The sequence below is a fragment of the Aricia agestis genome, chromosome Z (assembly GCF_905147365.1).
Source record: "Aricia agestis chromosome Z, ilAriAges1.1, whole genome shotgun sequence".
In the NCBI taxonomy this organism is placed as follows: Eukaryota; Metazoa; Arthropoda; class Insecta; order Lepidoptera; family Lycaenidae; genus Aricia; species Aricia agestis.
The window spans coordinates 37385633-37408665 of NC_056428.1; the positions used below are offsets into that span (position 1 = coordinate 37385633).

The following is a 23033-nucleotide window of genomic DNA, read 5'->3' on the forward strand; positions in this document are numbered from 1 at the left end:
TTATATTAGTGGTTTATTGCTTGAATCTAAGCAAAAGTTATTTTTATTGCTGCTGGGACATAAGCTTGGAAGCCCTAATAATATTTATTATATCGAGATCGCATCGAAACAATACTGCTGTACTAATGTTGTAACCCATTTTAGCAGAATCTAGGTACTATTTTAGCATGACGCGGACGTTGAGATAATCTTAGAGTTATGTTCTTATCTACAAGTTATAGTATGTTAGGGTAAATACGTGTTATATAACTAAGATCTATATTATGTATAATGATAAGTACTATCAGCATAATATGTCATTTTCCACTCAACAAAAAAGTGTTCCTTCAAAGCCATAATATTGATATTGTGTTGATAATAATCATGATAATAATATTAAATGTCAGATAATGAAATCAGTTACAGTGGTTGAATGAGAAATTTTAAATAACTAACTACCAATACGTAGTATGTGACAATCAACTTCTGCAACCTTTAATATTAACTATAAATTAGGAAAACTGTCATATTACAAATAATAATAATAATAATAATAATTCCTGACCAATTGTACAATTATGTAATCAAATATGTCAATAATCATAAAAAAATCAAATTATGTCCAGTTATCATAGCTTACATTAAACACAAAATTAAATAACCATGATACAATAACAATATGAACGTAAATTGACACAGTAAAAGCGTATAAATTAGTATGAGAACAAATCACACACGACCGCTTTTGCACAACAAAACTATTGGCCTCACTTACTGTCCTGGCCAATACAATATATACACGGAACCTTAGCTTAAGGGCCTAAAACGATAATCAAGGGATAAACCGTTTCAAACCTTAAATAGGCATGTATTAATAAACCGCTCTCATGCTAGAACTCAATACCAATCTTGGCTGATACACACTCAGTGTCCGACCGAAGTATGTTCTATTAATTCAAACAGCCCAAGAATGATCTTTATCTTGGCGGTAAGAACGGTTCATCAACACGGGTCATAAAGTTAACTTAATACATACGTTTAGAAGTTCCAAGGCGCATAGAGATTGGCGTAGCGACGCAACAGGCGTCGGTTCAGTTTATGTTATTCGTTGCACCGCCTACATGCTCCGGGTATGTCGAAGTCGAGAACTAGCAGCTTCGTTTCTTCAGTACCATTACGCGAACCGACCGCGCAGATGAGCTTAGTGGCGGACGCTCGGATACGCCACACAACTCCGCCTGAGCCGCCCGAGCCTAGCTCCACCAGGTTCCGTATGAAGGCCCCCGTCCGGACGTCCCAGAGTTTCACTGTCCCATCGTCGGACGAGGTGATCACAAAACGATTGCTCGATTGTAGACAAGTCACCGCCGATTGGTGTTTGTACGCACCTGGAAGTTTATAGTGATGGGTTTATCTCTACACTTGTATTTATTTATTAATAGATTTAGATTATAATTAATTAAACACTGACCCATAAAATATTGATAAAAATTACATTAAAACACTAGTTTGGGCTATCATGATTGCCGGCAAGGTACCAAACTATGGCACGCATAATGAACAAACGAATTGACGGATCGGATAGAGAAAGTGCGCAACGATGGCGCTGCAAACTGGTGTGGAACATCCGAAACATAAGATTCATTATTTATTTGACATGTCCTATCACCTGTCACCTATCTTCAATGCCCTTCTACGAGTTCACTTGTATGGGTCCAGTATTGGGCAATGTAGCAAGGTTATATTATACCTTACAAACCATAATAGAAATGTTAATAAAATAATCCCTCTAAATTAATCATACTCAATTTATTTTTATTATACCAAAACCTACTTACCTGACAAAGTATGCAGACAATGTCCCGTAGTGATATCCCAGACTTTGACAGTGGAGTCAGCGTTGCCGGACACAAGTATATTCGAGTGGAGCTCCATTCCGGAGGTTAGGGACTGGTGACCGGTGAGTGTGTGCTTCAGCTGACCCGACTCAACGTCCCACACACGGATAGACGTGTCTAGGGAACCGCTTACAACGTGGACGCCGTCAAACTGAAATTATTATTATAATTTTAGGTTTAGGAGAAATAGATGTTTAGTAGGTAACAAAAGAAAATTATGTGTTGTGTTGGTGAAAAAACATCTCTGCTAGTAGGCTAGTAAAATCAAATCAGCTTGTCTGTCAATGAATTCCAAAGTAAGTGCTAGGAATAAAGTAATGTTATCAGATGAATAATGTTATTCATTTGCCAAAAAAAAACATTAGTCTACAACTGGTTACCACTGGTCAAAATATAGGCTAGTTGATAACTCTCTTCACTGATTGGTATAGTTTGTGCGTTATAAGATGATATGGGTGACAGTTCTCATATTCCTTGCTACGGATTTTTTTACAAGAGAAAAAAAAAACAAAATGTAATAAATTATATTCCATCTACAAAAAAAATGTTTCCTATAAGTAATTGTAAATGAATAAAAATGAAAAGTTGCTAAATGCTAACTTCTATATACTTATATAAAACTCAAAGGTGACTGACTGACATGGTGATCTATCAACGCACAGCCCAAACCACTGGACGGATCGGGCTGAAATTTGGCATGCAGGTAGATGTTATGACGTAGGCATCTGCTAAGAAAGGATTTTGATCAATTCTACCTCCAAAGGGTTAAAATAGGGGATGAAAGTTTGTATTTAATAATACTTCTTAACGCGAGCGAAGCCGCGGGCAAAAGCTCGTATTAATATAAAATTATACTATTAACTGTGAAATCTATATATATATAAAACTCAAAGGTGACTGACAGATTGACATAGTGATCTATCAAAGCACAGCCCAAACCACTGGACGGATCGGCCTGTAATTTGGCATGCAGGTAGATTTTATGACGTAGGCATCCGCTAAGAAAGGATTTTGATAAATTCCAACCCCAAGGGGTTCAAATAGGGGATGAAAGTTTGTATATAATAACGCGAGCGAAGCCGCAGGCAAAAGCTCGTAGGAGTATAAAATTATTGTTACGAAAACATTTTAAAAATGTCAGATGCATGAAACGGAACTTATGTCAATAGAGATTGACTCTGTTGAATCGAAATCAAATCGATAAAAAAGGGCGACCATCTTAAATCGCCGGCACCACTGAAATGTCAGTACGAAATCGATAATTTCGATTGCAATTTCTTTACGAAGTGATTCGATATTTTTAAATTATCGATTAACTTTTGTAAGGTAACTTCTTACTATTGTCAATTATAATGTGGCATATCACCATAAAACGCACAAACTATAATTTATTTGTAATCCCATGTAGTGAATGGGTTGTCACAAACAGCCAGAGTAACATATAGTATAGTTTACATATTTAGATTCTTCTTTTATTTTCAGCTAAATTCTCGACATACCTGTAAGCTATAAACCCTGTTTGTGTGGCCAGCCAGGGTGTGCAGACACTCCCCAGTCTCCGGGTTCCATACTTTGACAAAGAAGTCATATGCCCCGGACACCACCACTTTGCCATCGTACTGCACACATCTTACTGCTGCCAGGTGACCAACCAATACTTTGAGACACCGTCCGTCTGGTATAGACCACACCCTGAGTGTTGCATCGCGGGAACCAGATACCACCCTGTAAGAAGATAGAGTTTTGAACACTCTTTGTGGAATAAAATGTTTGTCATCATCGCATGGCGTGGTGTTTCCGAATTTTAATGACGCAAAGAATACTTTTGTGCACACTACGAATAGAATTGTCAAATATTATATAATGACAATTAATAAATAATGACAATTAATAAATAATACTTTATCAAAATAAATTAATATAAAATTTGCTTTGCATATTGATACTATAACTGCTAGTGAGCCATCTATCCGCAAGCGGCACCCGGCTGTCACATTACGATTGAAAATCTATTGTGTCTGCGATTCCCACGATCGAGGTATTAATGCAAAAGGAAACAAAATGTAACTAAACATTATTATTAATCATAACTCCCGATTTCGTAATTTGATTAATTACCGCAGGATTTCCTTCTATTCGCTAATAAAATATTTATAAAAATAACATAAAGAAAACATAATCATATAATAATTAATTTGCAAACTTAAATCTATGCATGGCAATCTTCGCATAGCAGTGGTTTTATTAGTAAAGTACTTTGATTGTCTTTCGAAGAAATACATTATATCGACAAAAATAACATATTGCAGGATCGTGTAGGCAAGAAAATAAATTAAATAAAAATTGTTTTATTTCTGAGTAAATTTAAATCAAATCATCTGTGTAGACCTACCACCAGTCAGACATCTTGTAGACAGTTAGTTGTTTATCTTTTATCCACTTTGCCCCTGCTAGAGTCTATGATGTAAAATGTAAATCATAGACTCTAGTTACTTGTCTATATAGTGATCTAATCTATAGTCTTCTCATTAGAATGTTAAAACATTTAAGAACATTACTGAAATATTTTATACTTCATACTTTGCTTTAAGGCACCAACCCACCGCGGCGCACGCTGGGTGAACGTTTCCACTGCCTATGTACACGCTTCCGTGTATCCCGTGCATACAGGTCAGTTAACAAGAGCTGGCACAATCAACATATTTAAACATTGCGCTTGTGTAGTGTCTGTGAATAAGCGCGTGGCGTGACGTCGTAATACATACGCATCATAAAAAGTCTGTCCGTCTCTCTCGCGCGCGGACTATCTTATGAGCGTGAAGTGGACAGTTATTGTTTTTCTTATACTATTGTTTATAAATACAGAGTGATGTTACAAGTCGGTAACGTGTGATCGGCGCGCGGCCAGGGTTCGGAACCGTACGAATTGCGATAGTTATCGTACACATACGATAATTTTGTGCGTACGTACGATGTACGATAGCATATTATTATCGTACGCATATAATATGATAATTTTTATAATGATGTAATCATATTATATTTTTAAACATGCTGTATAGTGAAATTGCATAAGTGTGAGCACTGTGAACGAGCCAGCTTTAGTTAACTGATCTATATTCTAAAGCATACGTAGCGTGGCCAGCGTTGAGCTACGTGTGCACCATATTCCAGTAAGCTACGTGAGTCAATTCGTGCGTAGCGTGTCCGTGGGTTGCAGTAGAAACAGTCACATATATTTTCTTACAAAGCGAAGCTTGACGCACGTGCGTAGCCTCTCCATGCGCCGCGGTGGAATGGAGCCCTTATGTAAACTGTATGTCCTGATTGGAAGCAACAACGCTGGATATTTGTGAGCGCATATTATTATTTAATGCAGCTATGCTTTCAAAATGATCTATCATTAATTAATAATAAAACATCTATTTTTTTCAGTTTCAACTTTAGTGGAGGAAAATATCAGATAGACAAACGACATAATTTTGTTCCTACTGTATTTCCTTTTTAACCCCCGACAAAAAGAGGGGTGTTATAAGTTTGACGTGTCTGTCTGTCGGTCTGTCTGTTTGTCTGTCTGTCTGTGGCATCGTAGCATCTAAACGGGTGGACCGATTTTGATCTAGTTTTTTTGTTTGAAAGCTGACTTAATTGTGAGTGTTCTTAGCTATAGTTCATCATCATTAGCCTGCTCCGTACTGAAAAATCGCGGTTCATCGGGTTCGTGAAGGGCCGATTAGCAACTTGCAGTCGTTTGGTGGGCTTTATTGCATTCTAGTTTGTGACATTTATGAATATTTACACATTAACTGAAAGTTGACCTGGTGCTGCAGCATCACCTGGTAATCAAAAGGATACCCAACTCCTCACCAACTTAGAGCAATGGTTGCGTGTTTGGGCTCATTTTAATTGCGACAACTACTAAGACGTAGATAACCAATAAATTTTTGCATGCTGCTGCTGCAGCATCGCCTGGATTCTATAGGAGCCGAGCTCCATATGAACCCAAAGTGGAGGTTTCATGTTTGGACTCATATTGACGGACTCATCTAAAAGGACATTCCTAGATGGTATTCATTGGGATATGATATGATCCTGTTGATAGGAATTATTCTGCACTATAACCAACACAGTTTTAAAAAGCATGAAATAAAATTAAATTAAGAAATTAAAAAAAAAACCCCGCCAAACAACCCCCCGACACACCGTGACAACAATTATGGGCTAAAATATCACTTTACACTTAGGAATTATTTAAACTTAAAGTCAGTAAAATATATTATTTCATTACTTTTTGAAGTTGTTTGGCGGGGTTTTTTTTAAATTTCTTAATTTAATTCTAGACAGAATTCATATGGTGATCATTCTACACTACGAATATGCAACTTTAAGAGCCCCCACAGACTACAGACTTTTAGTCGGCCGATAGTTTGACAAAATCGGGTTTTTCTGTACATTATTATCGGCCGATACAAATCGTTTATTGCGTGCGCACCTTTATACATCTTCGTACTGATTAAGCTTTCGACTAAACTATGGGACGACTAAAAGTCTGCAACCTGCGGGGGCGCTATGGACCTGTTTTATTACTTACTGACAAGTGTCGGATAGGCTATCCATAACGTTTCTGACAGATAGAGTATGGAGTATCTATAAGTGGTGAAACAGTCCCATACAATCAAAATTGTTATTTTCCACCTTTTTGTTAAAACGTGGCCCCGTGCTAGTTTCTTACGCCGGTTCTTCTCGGCGGGTTAGTACCCGAACCGGTGGTAGGCCTCATGTAGACGTTCTAAAAGTGTTAACTTTGTTAACCTATTTGGAAATAAATAAACATTTTCATTTGCATTTCATTCACAATCGCCAGCGGTCTCACCTATTCTGGTGTAGATGCATGCATCTGACGGTAGATGTGTGTCCCGTTAGCACTTTGAGGCAGGCCCCGGACTTCGCGTTCCAAACACGCAGGGTTCGGTCTGTGGAGCCGCTAATGACGAGATCACCGACCATCTGTGATGACCACACACCACCGGAGTGACCCTCCAATGTGCGGAGACACTGAAATAGTTACTGTTCATTAGACACATTCAAGCAGCACTGGATAGTATGAAACTTATATTAAATACCAAAATATGTAATAATATTTTAAGAAGATAAAACTGTCTTCAAAATTGTACGTAATTGAGAATTAGAATTCCCTATCTCAAAAACTACTGAACCGATTTTGATGAAAATTTGCAGCATTCCCTAAGTTGAACAATATCTAGTATGACAAAAAAAGAATTGCTTAAATCGGACTTGTAGTTCCGCAGATATGCGAACACAAAGAAAAAACATACATACATTCTGCATAATACACTTTTGTAATTTGGCACATTTGTACAGAAGCTGATATCTAAGACTAACATATACGAAAACTGGGCAGTTCTGGAAATATTACATACATACGCGTCGGATTAATAAAAAATTGAAGTCGGTTAAAAATTACCAATAAAATTAAATATAAAATAATTATTATATTAAATGCGAAAGTGTGCCTGTCTGTCTGTTACCTCTTTACGTCCATAACAGCTGAACGTATTTTGCTGGGTATGGAGATACTTTAGAGGGACAGAACATAGGATACTTTTATCTCGAAAATATGTACGGTTATCGCGCGATAACCAAGTTTTGGCGCAACGGAATTACGGGCTTCGCCTCGCCTATTTGACTTGACTTGTCTGGCAAATTATATTTTGATTAGTAAGAATGTTACTGTTTTAGTATACTTAATTAAAATAGAATAAATACAGTAAACGTCAAACGTTCTCGTAGAAATGTTTACATTGACTTACAGGTATTGCCTCTCCGCCATGAATATATTGATTTTTCGTTAATACAAAAATTCGTTCGAGGGCAAAAGCGACAAGTAGAAGTAAAAATTTATATGTGCGCCGCTTTTTAAAATTTTATGTAGGCATGTTCAATACAGCCTAGCATATGTCGCCCGCTACGCAATCAATTATTGACAACCAACAGCCAACGTACAGATCGAAATCAATAAACCTTACCTTCCCAGTGACCGCCGACCACACTTTCAACGTGGTATCATCGCTGCCGCTCAATATCCTGTTGCCGTAGAACTGGAGACAGGTGATCACGTGGTCATCATGACCACGCATCACCATGGGATTAGCTACGGGTTTGTGTAACCAGTTCTCCTCGATCAGGGACTGACGCATGTACGCCGCTTTCCATGGGCTAGCGCATCTAGGTAGAGTGCGGGGCATCTTCTTCTTTAGTTTGGTCAAACCGATCCTTCTGCATTGCTCTTTCCATAGTAAATTGTCATCAGCTAGGAACCTGAAATAAAGTTATGTTGTCTAAACATTTTATACTAAATGCCGATGATGCAAGAGTGTTAATAATAAAAGCACATGCACACATATTATAGTATAGATTTGTGTGCATGACTGCATGTGCTGATCGTTATACTATATTCTAAAATCTAACACTGAAAGATTTTTCAAATCGGACCAGTAGTTCCTGAGATTAGCGCGTTCAAACAAGCAAACTAAATAACTAACAAACTCTTCCGCTTTATGATATTAATATAGATATACTCTCGGCCGGAATTAATAAACAAAAGGGGCTTGGTGATTTAGCCACTCACTCGGCAAAAATTACGGGAGTTTGGCTGGGAGGTGTTAATGCATCCGCTGTATAGTCCTGACCCTTCACCTTTAGATTTCCCCCTGTTTCGGCCGCTGCAGAATTCCTTAGGCAATGTCAGGTTGACATCATAAGAGGACAGCCAAAACCACTCGTCGCAGTTTTTTCATGAGAAGCCCCAAAATTTTTATAGCAATGGGATCATGTCCCTACCAATGTATGGAAATATGGCTATGGAAAAAGTTATCGAACAAAATGGCACCTATATACTTTAGTCAATTGTAAATAAACTAAGTATAAAAAAACCTTTTGAATTTTTATATAAAAAGCGAAGAAACTTTTTCTCCAACCTAATATATTATAATATATTTTGAACAACCTACCTCCAATAACGGCAAGTCTGTGCCGCTCTCAACAGATCCTTGGGCTGCAGATACCCCAACACGGTCAAAGCCAGCTCTTTTGGCAGAAGCGATATGAAATCCCTTTGCAGCAGAGGTTCAATGATTTTCATCATGTGACGGACGTGGGTAGCTTGGCAGCAGTTGATGAGGGCGTCTATCGCGTTGGACTTTTCACCGTTGGACCAAGTGTTGAACCTGAGAAAAAAAAGAAAAATAAGCACCATACATAACCAGCATGTTAAAAACATACGTACAAGGGCTATTGGTTGCAATTTCGTAGTTGTTTTTCTAAAGTTAATACTTTAGAAAAACAACTACGAAATTGTTTTTCTAAAGTTAATACTTTAGAAAAACAACTACGAAATTGCAACCAATGACGAAGACAGAAAAATTTATATGTATATGGAAGGCTCCTAGTTGTAATCTTTATGTCGCTTTTCTGACATAACAGCAGACAGCAAAATAGATAACAATTATAGTAAGCTTAGAGAAAACAGGTTGCGATAATAAAGAGTGACATTATAAAAGGAAATTTTATTACGTTACGCAAATTTTCGGTAAAAAGAAACAGACAACCTTAAAACACCACTTCTTCGCGGGATAAATATTATTTTATGCCAAAAACTAAGGTTATTGTACTCTTCTTGCCCTATTACCTATTAGCATACCTATATTAAAACAGCTCTAAAATTGTTCACAAAGAAAACGCAAAAAAGACGATTAAAATCGATCCCTTCTTCCTTTGTTACAATGGCAAGTCGTGTTGATACGGCATTTTAAACGCTATCACGATTATGGAACGGGGTCGACTTCTGAATTTCAAACTTGTCTTAAACTTGATAGTCAAATTTAAATTTCTATGGAAAAATATCGAAGTTTTTTCAGCACATACTGAATAATACATAAGGTGTTTGCTATTCGCGATGTTTTAAATTCCACTTAGGCATAATTTGAAATACACCAACGTCGTAGGTAAAAGCCAGCTGCACAGCAAAAATGGACACTAAAATATTACTTTTAGAATTTAAATCATTTGCAGTATAGACATAGTAATCCATACTAATAAATGCGTGTCTGCTCTTCTGTCTCTCTGTCTATTCATGCTAAAATTGCTAAACTGATTTTGATGAAGGTGTTATTGCATGGGGCTTTTTCATAGGGATAACAAGAGCTCTCTCTTCGTGACTAACACGACTAACGAGAGATCAGGCTGTTACATGCCCTATCCGACGCATGCTAATCGTTCTTATCTGACAATCGGGTGATAAGGCTGCTCTAACTTGGAAGCATTTTTCACCAGGGGAATCAACCGACAACTACCTTCAAGAGCCACGCTCTAAGCCACTTGACCACTCACGGCCATATTCTGAGGTTTTTTTTTCAGGAGTTTTTTTTCGCCAACACTTTTGACTGACTTATTATTAGTATAATAAGACCCACCTGTTCAGCCACTGCCTCAGTTCTGGCGGTCCCTGTGTGGTGGCCATGTGGTTCCAATCGCCCGTGCCGGTGCTGACGCTGCCCTCCGGACAGAACTTCTTCCCAGACTGCGGTGGTGGGGGTTCGTAGCGCCTCTTCCTCTGTGAGGAAAAAAATTCAAACGAAGGTGTCATGAGCGTTCTAGTATTACGGTGCATTCGCGTGTTTGTAACATTATAGATTCGACTTTGACCATTAAATTACAATACTACCTCCCTGACCGACGAGCATCTCGCGAAAATATGTCAAATGAAGGTTACAAGTTATATCAAAATATTATGTGTCATTAAAATGTTCTCCTCCTTCACTGATGTAATGCTCGACTCTGTAACGTTACATTACACGCGAATGTCCCGGTGAGGGAGCACAGTTTTGTGTAAAGCAGGGATGAGAGTTTACAAAATATGCAGTTTAAGGCTTTAAGGTCAATTTTAAAGTAATCGGAAGGGTTCTCACTTCTTTTTTACAAATTTTAAAAACATTTTTAGTACGGGTTGTACAGTGTACACCCTTCTCGGGTGTACCACCCGTACTAAAAATGTTATGGTGCGTTAGCCAGGATTTTTAGATAGTAAAAAAATGCGTTACATAATACTTAAACGCTTCCTAAGTCCTAAAAATATCTATGACGAAGGCACCGAGTACCGACAAGGACGAAGCCCTTAAGGCGAGGATAAACCCCAATTTGTTATTCCGTGACTCCCGGTTTACCTAGTTCCAATATAATAACAAAAATGTAAAAAATATAAGATATAAAGCACAATATTTAAAATACCTTAAACCATAAACATTTTAATAAAACGTGATACTTTGGCTGTAATTAATTTACAAACTCACCTCCGACAAAAATCGATTTCATCGAAATATAAGTATTGACTAGGACAATTATACATTTTATCTGGATAGTAATAAAAAAATTGTTCCAGGGAACCCTGACCTAACAACGTGACCCTGACTAACAACAAGACAGACTTCAGAGGAATCAGAGGATAATTTTTCAATTAGTTTCTAAAATCTGTCAGTATTTATATTCTTCTGCAATTTATTGCAATAATACTAATAAGCATACTAGAATCATTTTAGGAAAACAATAATATTATTTTCTTAGTAACCTACAAGGCAAAATGTAAAGTCAAATTATTTTAGAGTTTAGACATTATTTCCTCATTTAACTTACCCATTGCCTATCATCTGGTTCAGGCTCATCATCATCATCGTCCTGAAAAAAAAACAACACATTATTTTATTTAAATACTTAAATAATATTAAAAAAAACACTGCTTACGATTCATTTACATCATTTATTAGAATTATATTATCTTTTTTCAAAAAAAAATTAACAAATTATTGCATTGTCATTAGCTCTTAATAGGTATGCAAAGTTTCGAGTGAATTAGACGTCTGGGGATAGGTAAAATCGTGCTCAAAGATTCCGTTACGTACATAGGTACAGCCCAAGCTAGGTTTCGGTAACGACCACGCGATCATTAAAATATCTTAAATATATTAATTTAAGATTTCCACGTGATTATTATAAAATACAGTTGATCCTCTTTTGTTTAGAGCTTAAAATAAATACCTCTGGCATTTCTAACTTGTTTTTCTTGGCCTTCAGAGGCGGCGTATAAAGCGCCCACGGTTGACACCCTTGGACCACGAGGTTTATTTTAAAAGATTTACGAGTTTTGACAATCAAATATTCATAAATAAAGCGTTTTATAAATAAAAGTTTGAGTAAGTATCAAATTTTCTTCTATCAAAGATTCTTTCTCTAAAAAAATCCGACCTTTTGCGTTATCCATCACGGGGCCTCGCAAGATATTATATCTTGCCCACATCAAAGGGGTATGAAAATTTTGGTAGATCTACTGTCCGCTATTGTGTTTTTTCGCGTTCACGAATATTTTTTTCCAACAAGCAGGCAGCTCAAATCTTTGAAATGTGACACTTTACGCGGTTTTGTCCATGATTATTTTTGTTTGTATTGATGTTATCTATCCATTTTTGAAAAAAATATTCGTGAACGCGGGAAAACATAATGATCATACATCACACATAGATCGGCCAAACTCCATATAAAAATCTTCATACCCCTTTAGGCCCCGCCACTGTTGGCCTTTTTCTATCTCTATTTCTAGCTTAGCTTGGTAAAGTAACTCGTCACACTTCACTTTCTTTAAAACTTTAGAGCCGTAGGAAAAAAAATTTACAAAATATGTGTTAGGCTCATCCTCAAAAGTAAAACACTATAGATAGTTAAAAAAATGTTTAAAAAGTTATATATAGATTTCCAATACAATCAAATCCCCGTTATTATTTTAATCATGGTGGTTTAATCGTGACTTTCACATACTTCGATAACCATTATCAAACTAATTAAATTACAGCTATACTCCATTTTAAATAATAAACACAGCTCAGTATAAGCTATAATATTATTATTTACCAACTTTGTAATAAGAAACTGCAGAGCCATTGAATTATTTGAACATTGTCGCAAAATTATTGTACCCACCATGCACCATGTTCAACAATAAACATGTTATAGTCATATTTTATCGCAAACAGATTAGGAAACGAGGTATAAGATCGTCTGATTATATGAGCCAGACATACGTGAAAATTCTCAAAGATACAATTCCGTCCTAACAAACTTTATTCCTCTTAATTAAGCCTCCAGAATTCCTACTCAGAAGGCGAGTATTATTTGACGTCAATTTTCTATGAGCTCATGGTATTTGTCATTCCAGCCCATTTAAAACAGGAGCCATTTAGGTGTCGAAATAGCTCCTTTGCAAAATCTATATCCTAATAGTAAATTTCCCCATTTCGTTACTAATTTCTAGACTTATCTAACTGATAAACTCACCTCATGGGATGATAGGCACGTACACCAAGTGCTGTTGGCTTCATCATCAGAATCATCGTCCGCGTCATCATATTGGTAACTCTAAAACGGCAAATTGCATTAATTTTTTTTTTTTTTAATTCAGTCTATTTCAATGGTTCACTACCCATGCCCTACTGACAGAAACATCCATATTCCACACTGGGTGAAGCCAAACGAGCGTAATTTGTAAGTTGTAAATCGCAGAATTTCGGCTGTCGGAAATTCTGCTGCATTCAGTTACATACAAAAGTCCTGTTTCATTCACACGAGCGTAATTTTGTGAGTCATGTTTTGTATGAAAATATATTTAAAGAAATTCAGATTTATAATATTAGAGTGAAGCCAAACGAGCGTAATCTTTACGCCCAAACTACTCAAATTTTGCTGAAATTTGGTATGGAGATACATTGAGTCCCGTTATCACTATTAGGCCTGGAGATACTGACACAAAATTCTTGGTCATTTGTACCAGTATGGCGGTTTTACAGGGGTATAATTACGTAAAGGCAAAAAGGAAAATGATGGTCATAGCGCTCGCACTGGCAGCCCAGACACATGGGCGTTAATCGAACGTGTCGGATAAATAACGAGTGTCAAACGATTTGTTCCACAAAAATGCTTGTGTTTTCAGATAGTCGAAAAGAAATAAGTAGGCGAAAGCGTAATGCCATACTTGTCGGGTGCGGCTTACAGCCCGCCATACCGACGCGAATACGTTAATATTAATAAAAAAGTTGAACCATTTGTACCAGTCAAATTTTTGCATAGCTAATCATCGTCGAGTAGTCATTCACGAAAATCACCTTGCCATACTTTTCCGACAGGTCCCAATGGCCGCCATACCACTGCAAAGGTGTAATTTTTTTTTCGCCAAACGATTTGTACCACCCTGAAACTATTTTAACAGTTCCCTGTATAATCATAAATAGGAGCCTGATAATGCCATACCTGTGGGAGGTAGCGAAAATGAACAATATTATTTCAAAATCCTAAGATTATATTCGTAATTTCAAACGGTTTTTCAAGTATGGCGCCATTTTTTCCCTCTACTACAAGTATGGCAAATATAATAATGGTCACATTGTATCGTATAATTTCCAAAAATCCAAATGCCATACTGGTACAAATCGTCCAATTTTTATCACTTTTTGCTCAAGTCCGATGGGAAAAATAATAACGGTCAAATATTTTGTCAAATACTTTCCAAAAATTTAAATGCCATACTGGTACAAATCGTTTGGCGAAAAAAAAATTACACATTTGCAGTGGTATAGCGACCATTGGGACCTGTCAGAAAAGTATGGCGAGGTGATTTTCGTGAATGGCTACTCGACGATGATTAGCTATGCAAAAATTAGCCTGGTACAAATGGTTCAATTTTTTAATGAAATTTAACGTATTCGCGTCGGTATGGCGGGCTGTAAGCCGCACCCGACAAGTATGGCATTACGCTTTCGCCTTTTTTTTTCGACTATCTGAAAATACAAGCATTTTTGTGGAACAAATCGTTCAACACTCGTTATTTATCCGACACGTTCGATTAACGCCCATGCGTCTGGGCTGCCAGTGCGAGCGCTATGACCATCATTTTCCTTTTTGCCTTTACGTAATTATACCCCTGTAAAACCGCCATACTGGTACAAACGACCAAGAATTTTGTGACAGTATCTCCAGACCTATATATTACTATTATTATTAAATTAAAATTTACTTCAAATTTGGTTCGATATCAATGATGGCTATAGCTAGGCAATTGAAATTTTTACAAAATCTTTAATTATATTTGTACTTATTAAATGATAATAAAATTTAATAAATATTTTAGGGCTCACATACAAAAATCACAATTTTTGGGCTATTTTTGCTCTATAACGGTACGGAACCCTTCGTGCGCGAGTCCGACTCGCACTTGGTCGATTTTCTTTTAATAGGATAGCAAAATAAAAATACTTTGGTTATAATCTCATAACAAACCAAGATAAACACAAATAATAATGAATAAGAAACATATTTTACATTTTCACAATTATTGATAAACCTTACCGTTGGCTTAGGGCTTGTACGTTTGCCACTCTCATCTAATCCGAGCAGTCTGTCAGCATTCGAGGTTGAGGGTACGGAGAATTCTCTGTTATCTGAGCTAGTGCTAGCAATACTTGAGGCGTTAGAGCTGGTCCTCCCAGACGGGCCGCTTATAGCATCATCACACCCTTCATTCTCACCAGATTGCTCCATCAAATCGCCCTTATACAACTTTCCTTTTGGGAAGTCTTTTTTCTCTTCTGTATTGCTACTGAGTAATTTCTGCATAAAATCTTCCTTCTTCGGTGGTACCTCCTCTACAATGGAGAAAATAGGTGTTCTTGAATGTATCATGTTCTTAATAGTAACATTACTCCCCTCTGCATCGTCATTCTTACTACAACCGGGTAAACTATAATCGTATGAGGTAATGTTTGACAGTGTGGATATCGTCTCCGAGCTAGAAGCTAGGCTGGAATTGGCACTCGATAAATTACCCGAATAGTTAGCTTGCATTTCTAACTGACGGTCGACCATCAAATTAGAACATTGTTTTAGTAACCTATTCTCCTCTTCGAACTCCTCTCTCTCGAGGGTATCTATTACTTGCCTACCATCACAAGTGCTATTAGATTTATCTGTCGTTTTGGTATCGCTATCAGTCTTATTCTCGACATTCCTCGTATATAAGATTTCGCTTCTCCCAAAAATATCACGCTTGGAATGTGAATTTGATGGTTCCATCCTTAGATTAAACTGAAATTGTTTTAATTATTAGATCCAATTTAAGATTTTAGATTTTAAAATAAATAATATACTCACTTTTTACTTATGTTACTGCATAAGGCTTGTACCTGAAATGAGAACATTGGTTTAGTTGCAGTCAAGTGTAATTACAACATTCAAACATGAATTTCATTCGTGCAACATGGATGAACGTCAGGTAAGAAAGAACAGAAAGATCAGATGAACTTTACAAGGATTCAGCTTGGACGTTTCAGACTTAGTGACATTTATTTACTGAGAGAAATTCATAAATAGTGCAAATAGGAGTCTGGTAGTAAACTGGTACAATAACAGGCAGTAAACATAATAATCCCTAAATAATCAATGGATACGACAATGGAAATTACAAAAACAAACTCAATAGGAACCAATTACATTTTCAGAGTTGTAAAACACAAAATGTGTAACAGAATAGGTACACTGACATATCTAATACAGAAGATGTACAATAGAGAAACGAATAGAACATATAAGTATTAAGTTTAATTATTAAATACTTACAAAAATTGATCCCAAAAATATAGTAAGCATACATTAGTATTTTTATTAACAAAATTTTATATTAACAATAATTTTATTTGCCTTTTCCTACTGAACACTAACAGCCTTGAATGATGAGTCTATACTAGCGATGTATCCTGCCTGATGACATCTATATTACTAAACAACCGCTGTAGTAATTGTGCTATTATGGGAGAGTATCATATTTGAACCCCTGCACAAACTGTTCGCCTAGTATTACACATTGTAGTGTATGTCACACCTCCCTCCTATATAAGTTAGGTTAATTAATTATTAAGTTAGTTAATAAAGATCAGTTGCGACTAAAACATCTCTTTCAATCAGTCTCCCCTAAGCCGCACATTGCACTATGACCTAGTACACTTATATTATGCATGTAGATTGTTGGGTGTAAAAATACACAAAACAACCTTTTAACATAATTATTTTAAATTATAACCATTTTTGCCAGATTAAAAAACAAAGTTTTTCAGAAAATCATCAAAGGTTTCTTTATCTTAAAAGGTTGTATTAATTTCAAATTTTATTACAAAAAAGATAATATCTTTTTCTACACACAATAGAAATTATATGTAAAATATTATGTAAAAATTAGAATAATACCTTAAAATTAATTATGTTATTTTATGGTGGGGTATCTACGAATAATAAAAACTAAGGAAAAGTAACTCCGTCAAAAAACATGCTCCACAATACTTGTCAAAAAAGTGTACCTTAGGTACACATTTCAATACATTTGCAATATTTAGGTGACCTTGAGCGGTACTAGGCTGACGTTACATGACAGATGAAAAGGAACCAAATTTAAAGCGGTAATAGTATGGGAGTTACGATTCCTTAGTTTTTATTATTCATAGTGGGGTATTGATATTTTTTATTTTGTAGGTAAGATAACTTTTGACACCTATTTTTTTTAGTCATATAGTGTGGGTAGTAAGTAGTTTAATATTGCAAAATAATGGTGTAAGTGTAAAGAATAACTAAATTAATTTCTTAAACAAACAGGAGATTATCAGGAAAAAGGTATGTATGTTTAATTTGTCCATTACCAGGTAACTTTAGCATTAAGATTTAAGAAATTTTTGTGTATAAGTATTTTTGACACTTTTAGAATGTGATTCCATGTTCTTTAACTTCTTATTAATTTATAACCACACTTTCTTATTTTAAACAAACCATTTTCATCTTAGATTAATCATTTAAAACATTTGAAAGAAACAAAAATGTTACATGAGCCTTGAAAAATAAAGCTTGAAACAAAAATATATTAAGTATACTATTTTAAATGGTTGAGGTTGAAAAATAATAAGCTCAAAGACACTGTACTTTAAAGACCCTCAAAAGCCTCAATACTAAACTTTCGATAAGAGCCTAATTTGTTGATTGTATTTGTTTGTTAAAAACCATCAACTCCCAAGCAGTCAAATTCGACCGCGATAACAATAGAATAACAATAGATTTCCAAAAATCCGCATTCGAGGGAATGTTTGAGTGGTAGGCCCTAAGTAATATGCTACCATCAAATTATATCAATCTACTCACACTATTCAGTAACTTGTAGTTCTATATTTGCAGCAATATATTATGCTTTCTAACTGCATATTCAGCCTGAAACAGACACCTAAGAATGTATCTCTCATACCAAAAACCTTAACACATTCAGAGGATAGCACATATGTTTTGTTGTGTGACTGGTAAAGCAAAAAAGGACTCGGAATATGACACAAACATAACATTTTATAATATTATAGGGATAAATAGTCTGAATGTCTTTCTGTTATGGATTATAGTCTGAAAATATAATGAATCAGTTTAAATGACAAAAACTTTATTTTGCTAAACAACGGGAAATTTTAAGCATTGATGTAAGCATAACTTTGTAGACAAAAAATATGATTACATACATTTTTACAAGCAACTCGCATAGCAGTCAATCAAAAGCTAAGACATTTCTCACAAAAGTAATTTTTTTGGGATTAATTCCTTTATTTTTTATTAAAATTAAAAAATAAAATTGTAATAGCAAACACTTTCATAATTTATGTATTTGCACAACTTATTTAGTTAAATCATCATTTAACTTCATCAGTAACAGCTGGACACTAACTAAAACCTTTTGAGGAGTAAGTTATGTTTAATTTTGCTTAAGTAATAGATTTTACAGTACAGAACAATAATTTTTATGAATTAAATCTTTAAAGAGAAAACATTAATTTAATGTCCTGTGTCAAATCTACATGGACTATTACTAGTGATGCAACAATAGCTCAGCTGTACCTAAGGGAGTTTATGCATTTTCTCTACTTATCACTACAGGGAATTATAGTAGTGTTGAGCTGCATTATAAAACTCCTAACTCAAACACACCATCAGTATGTCCTAGTGCTAAAGCTAATGAAACAAAACATTAGCTATACAATCAGTAGGTATGTATGCAAGGCCAATATAGTCTATTACCTAAAGCACTGTCAGAATCAAGGCCAAATTAATCATATGTTCACAAATTCATTATTGGACGCAAGTGAAAATAACTAACATGCCTTTTTTTCTATAGAAGACAATGCGACGTCTCTCCCCAGGAATATGTATTGTTTATTGCGCGTATATTTAACAAATGAGTTACCTTATATCACCTAAAGCACACCTTCCTATGACGCGAATGCAGGAAATTACACCATGTGTGTTTGAGCTTACAAAAAAAACAACTCCGACAAAGATATTCGAGCGTGAGAATATTTTTTTTCACGCTGTGCAGGAATCACATGCATCCATGGGCAAAAAAAACTATGGTCAATTATCCACGGGGAGGTGGCGAAATTCAATGACCTTTTACAATAAAACGTTTAGTTCTAGGCCTATATAGTCTAGAAATATATAGATGCGCAGAAACGCATTGCCAGCTGAATAGCTCTATCTGGGATTTTCAAGGGGTAAGGTGTGAAAACATTTCAATGGCAATGTAAACCTTATTGAGAATATGCCACCGAGCCAACATAATTACACAAAACATACCTGGATTGCAGATGAAATTATTAAAAATCATTAATTCTTGGATTGAACTTATTATCTAAACAAAATCTTGCAATATGATAAAAAATACAACGACTAAAAATCTATGTTCACAACCAGCACCGTGGTCGGCCATCCATCAACCAAAATGTATAGAGGAAAGTCAAATAGTTGCCATACGCAAAAATAAAATCTTGTACTCTATGGTACCATGTTAAATCATTGTAAAAATATAACCGCTAAGTATATTAACTTTATGTGTACAATTAAAAAAGACGCTCTTTTGTACGACTATTATTAAGTTTCAAATAAGTTTAGCTTTAGAAGCCTAGACTAGAAAGTTATAGAACTCATGCTTCATTTAGTATCTTTTGCGAACTGTATTATAGAAGCCTCCGCCGCCAGCCAGCCGCTCTCCAGGGTGCAATTAAACCTTCTAGCCAAATTTTGATATATTGATTCTTGTTAAAATTTAAAATACACGTATTTTTCCTTTTAAGGCTCAGCCGCACCTGCGTCTATCGTCCGAAGTTTCGTGCTACGCCTACGAGACGATACTATTGGACGATACACGCAGATCGTTCAATAGTATCGGTTTTAACGCGGAGCACTACGCTGCGGCCGCGGCATTATAATCACTCAGTACTAAAATGTTGAGAAATAACTTCCGAAAGTTATCCTAAAAAACACTACAATTAATGGACACGATGCGTCAGCCGCGTCAATATTCTGTGGCCGCGCGTGACGTGCCCCCGCGCGCGCGCCTCCCCCCGCGCCGCGAGTGACCGTTCTACAACGATTTTATACGAGATAAAATATGTCATTGAAAAAAAATAACACCCAATTTTTGTTGTTCATATGGACCCTCACTATATACCCCTACGCCCTGGAAAAAATTTGGCAGGAAGGTTTAATTGCACCATGTATATTATTATTCAATACCAATGCCCAATTATAGATTTCCGTGAAACTATTATTATTTTCCTATTGAGAAAATACAAAATATTATGGCACTACTTCTTGGAACGCTTACCGTCAGCAATTCCAGACTGTTGCTTCTGCCAATGGATGGACTGACGAACAATGCCTGACCGCTCTCACTGTCGCGCTCAGAGGGCAAGCCCTGTCGGTCCTGGAAACACATACAGGAAATGGGTTCAAAGACCTGATGGATGCCCTTGAATCTAGATACGGGGAGCGGCACCTGGAGCACGTGTTTCGTGCCCAACTGCGTGACAGAGTCCAACGCAACGGAGAAGGATTACAACAATGGGCGTTGGAAATTGAAAAACTGGTCAAGAAGGCACACCCAGTAGCCGATTCCAAGATGATCGACACTAATATTGTACAAGCATTTGTCGACGGAATCAGGGACCTAGAGGTCAGAGCTGCAGTGAGGCTACGTCATCACACCTCACTAAAGGAAGCATTGGCTTTAGAGGTCGAGGCTGTTCGGCGTGATATACGGCAGACCCATAAGATTCACGAGGTGTCTGAGGAAGTCAAGGAGGTTAAGGCTCCTACGAAGAAGAATTTTGGAGTCATGTGCTACAAGTGTGGCGAGAGGGACCATCTTCAGCTCAACTGCCCGCAGAAGGAGACTCAGATGGCAAGAATGAAAAGACTCGAGGAACGCATTGAACAAATAGAGCAGCGGAAAGGAACTTCGTCCCCTGTCCGGGATCAGAGAAACGAATAAAAGCCAGGACTGAGGGGCGAGTACTGGCTGACGCGGAGGAAGCCCCGATAACTGTTATCTCCCAAGCATGCAGCGGGAATAGTCTTGTGATTCAGGGGACTATTAACAGGACGGATTGCAAAATGACTCTAGACACAGGAGCCTCTAGAACGATAGTGAACCCAAATCTGGTAAAAACCGCAAGAAGGAGCCGACAGTTAATTCTCCTCTTGAGGAGAATTAACTGTCGGCTCCTTACTGCCTCCGGTCAGCCAATAACCGTCCTGGGAGAAAAGTCAGTTACGATTAATGTAGGGGGATCCTCATACCCTCATGACGTTATCGTGGCTGAGATTATGGATGATTGCATCTTGGGTTTGGATTTCATGAAGAAGCACAACTGCAGAAATAATGTCGCTGACGGAGTTTTCAAGTGTGGTGAAGAAGAAATTTTCATCCTTGGAGGCGCCTGCGGGAAAGTTGAATGTGTAAAGAAAGTCATAATACCTGGACGTGCGGAAGCTCGGGTGCTGGTGAAACTGCCGCCAAGTGGAAAGAAAAATTCAAACAGATGCGTATTGATCGAAGACACACCCACCAAGACATCTGCGCAAAAACTGATGACGGCGAGAACCCTTGTTAGTGGAAGCAGTAACGCTGTGGTCAGGGTTCTGAATCTTGGTGATCGCGAGATCTGCTTGAACAAAGGTGACGTCATTGGAAAATGCGAGGAAGTTGTCTGGATGAGAAAGTGTAGTTCGATGACAGGCGCAGACTCAGCAAACAGCAGCAACTACGGATTAGTGACTTGGCTACTCGATGACTGCAAGAGTAATCTGACATATTCGCAGAGCATGAAAGCTAAGAAGTTTTTACAACGCCACGCGAATATCTTCTCCAGTCAGGAAGGCGACCTTGGAAGAACGTCGATGGTCCAGCACAGGATAGATTCCGGAAGTGAGAACCCAATTCGTCAACGAGCAAGACGGATACCTATTGCAAAGGAGAAAGAAGTTGAAGGCCTTTTGGAGTCCAACATTTTGTTTACGTGTTTACCGGTTTATACCGATTCCGAGATTCCAATTATATCTTATATTTTTAAACGAGCAATTCTTCATGAAATTTAGTATATAGGGGGTTTCGGGGGCGATAAATCGATCTAGCTAGGAATCATTATTTATATTAATATATATATATATATAATATATATATATATATATATATATATATATATATATATATATATATATATATATATATATATATATACATATATATATATATATATATTTCCACCCCGGAGTTGATATTACGTCCTACATGGCGGTTTTTACCACTTTTCTTTTCTTTACTACTTTTCTTACTATTCTAATACTATTTTTCGAAAATGTGTCAAATAACTACCTAATTGTAATATCGACATTGCATCGATTCGATATATTTGTCCCTGTTTTCCTGAAATACAGTTACAGATTTGATCATTATTCTGAATGATCGTCATTATGTTTTTAGGCCTATTCAGGACACAAAAGACGTTCAGGAAAATGAGGAATTCACTAAATTCGTTTATAATTAAGTATTGATATAAAGAAAACTAAGAAAATTATTAAGAACTTAGAAATGTTGCGGGCCTTTATAACTTGGTATAAAAAAAGTAGTGAAAAACAGACAAATGTTGGCACACATCGAGAAATGTAAATGACGTCTTATTTGGAAAT

At 36.6% G+C, this 23033-nt stretch overlaps 1 protein-coding gene and 1 long non-coding RNA gene across 2 annotated transcripts; one reads left to right on the forward strand and one right to left on the reverse strand.

The window, feature by feature from the left end:
• Window positions 1-919: 919 nt before the first annotated feature.
• Window positions 920-19703, reverse strand: LOC121738779 (F-box/WD repeat-containing protein 7). Its single transcript, XM_042131018.1, has 13 exons — window positions 19641-19703; window positions 18171-18236; window positions 16143-16174; window positions 15342-16076; window positions 13278-13358; window positions 11586-11627; window positions 10370-10509; window positions 8909-9124; window positions 7925-8216; window positions 6751-6932; window positions 3377-3602; window positions 1818-2028; window positions 920-1367 (listed from the first exon to the last, which is right to left on the reverse strand). The coding sequence occupies exons 4-13, from the start codon at window positions 16062-16064 to the stop codon at window positions 1081-1083; spliced, it is 2400 nt and encodes a 799-aa protein (XP_041986952.1). The 5' UTR covers window positions 16065-16076; window positions 16143-16174; window positions 18171-18236; window positions 19641-19703; the 3' UTR covers window positions 920-1080.
• Window positions 17542-19644, forward strand: LOC121738782. Its single transcript, XR_006037332.1, has 3 exons — window positions 17542-17651; window positions 18204-18493; window positions 18830-19644. It is a non-coding gene; the product is annotated as an uncharacterized LOC121738782 (long non-coding RNA).
• Window positions 19704-23033: the final 3330 nt, after the last annotated feature.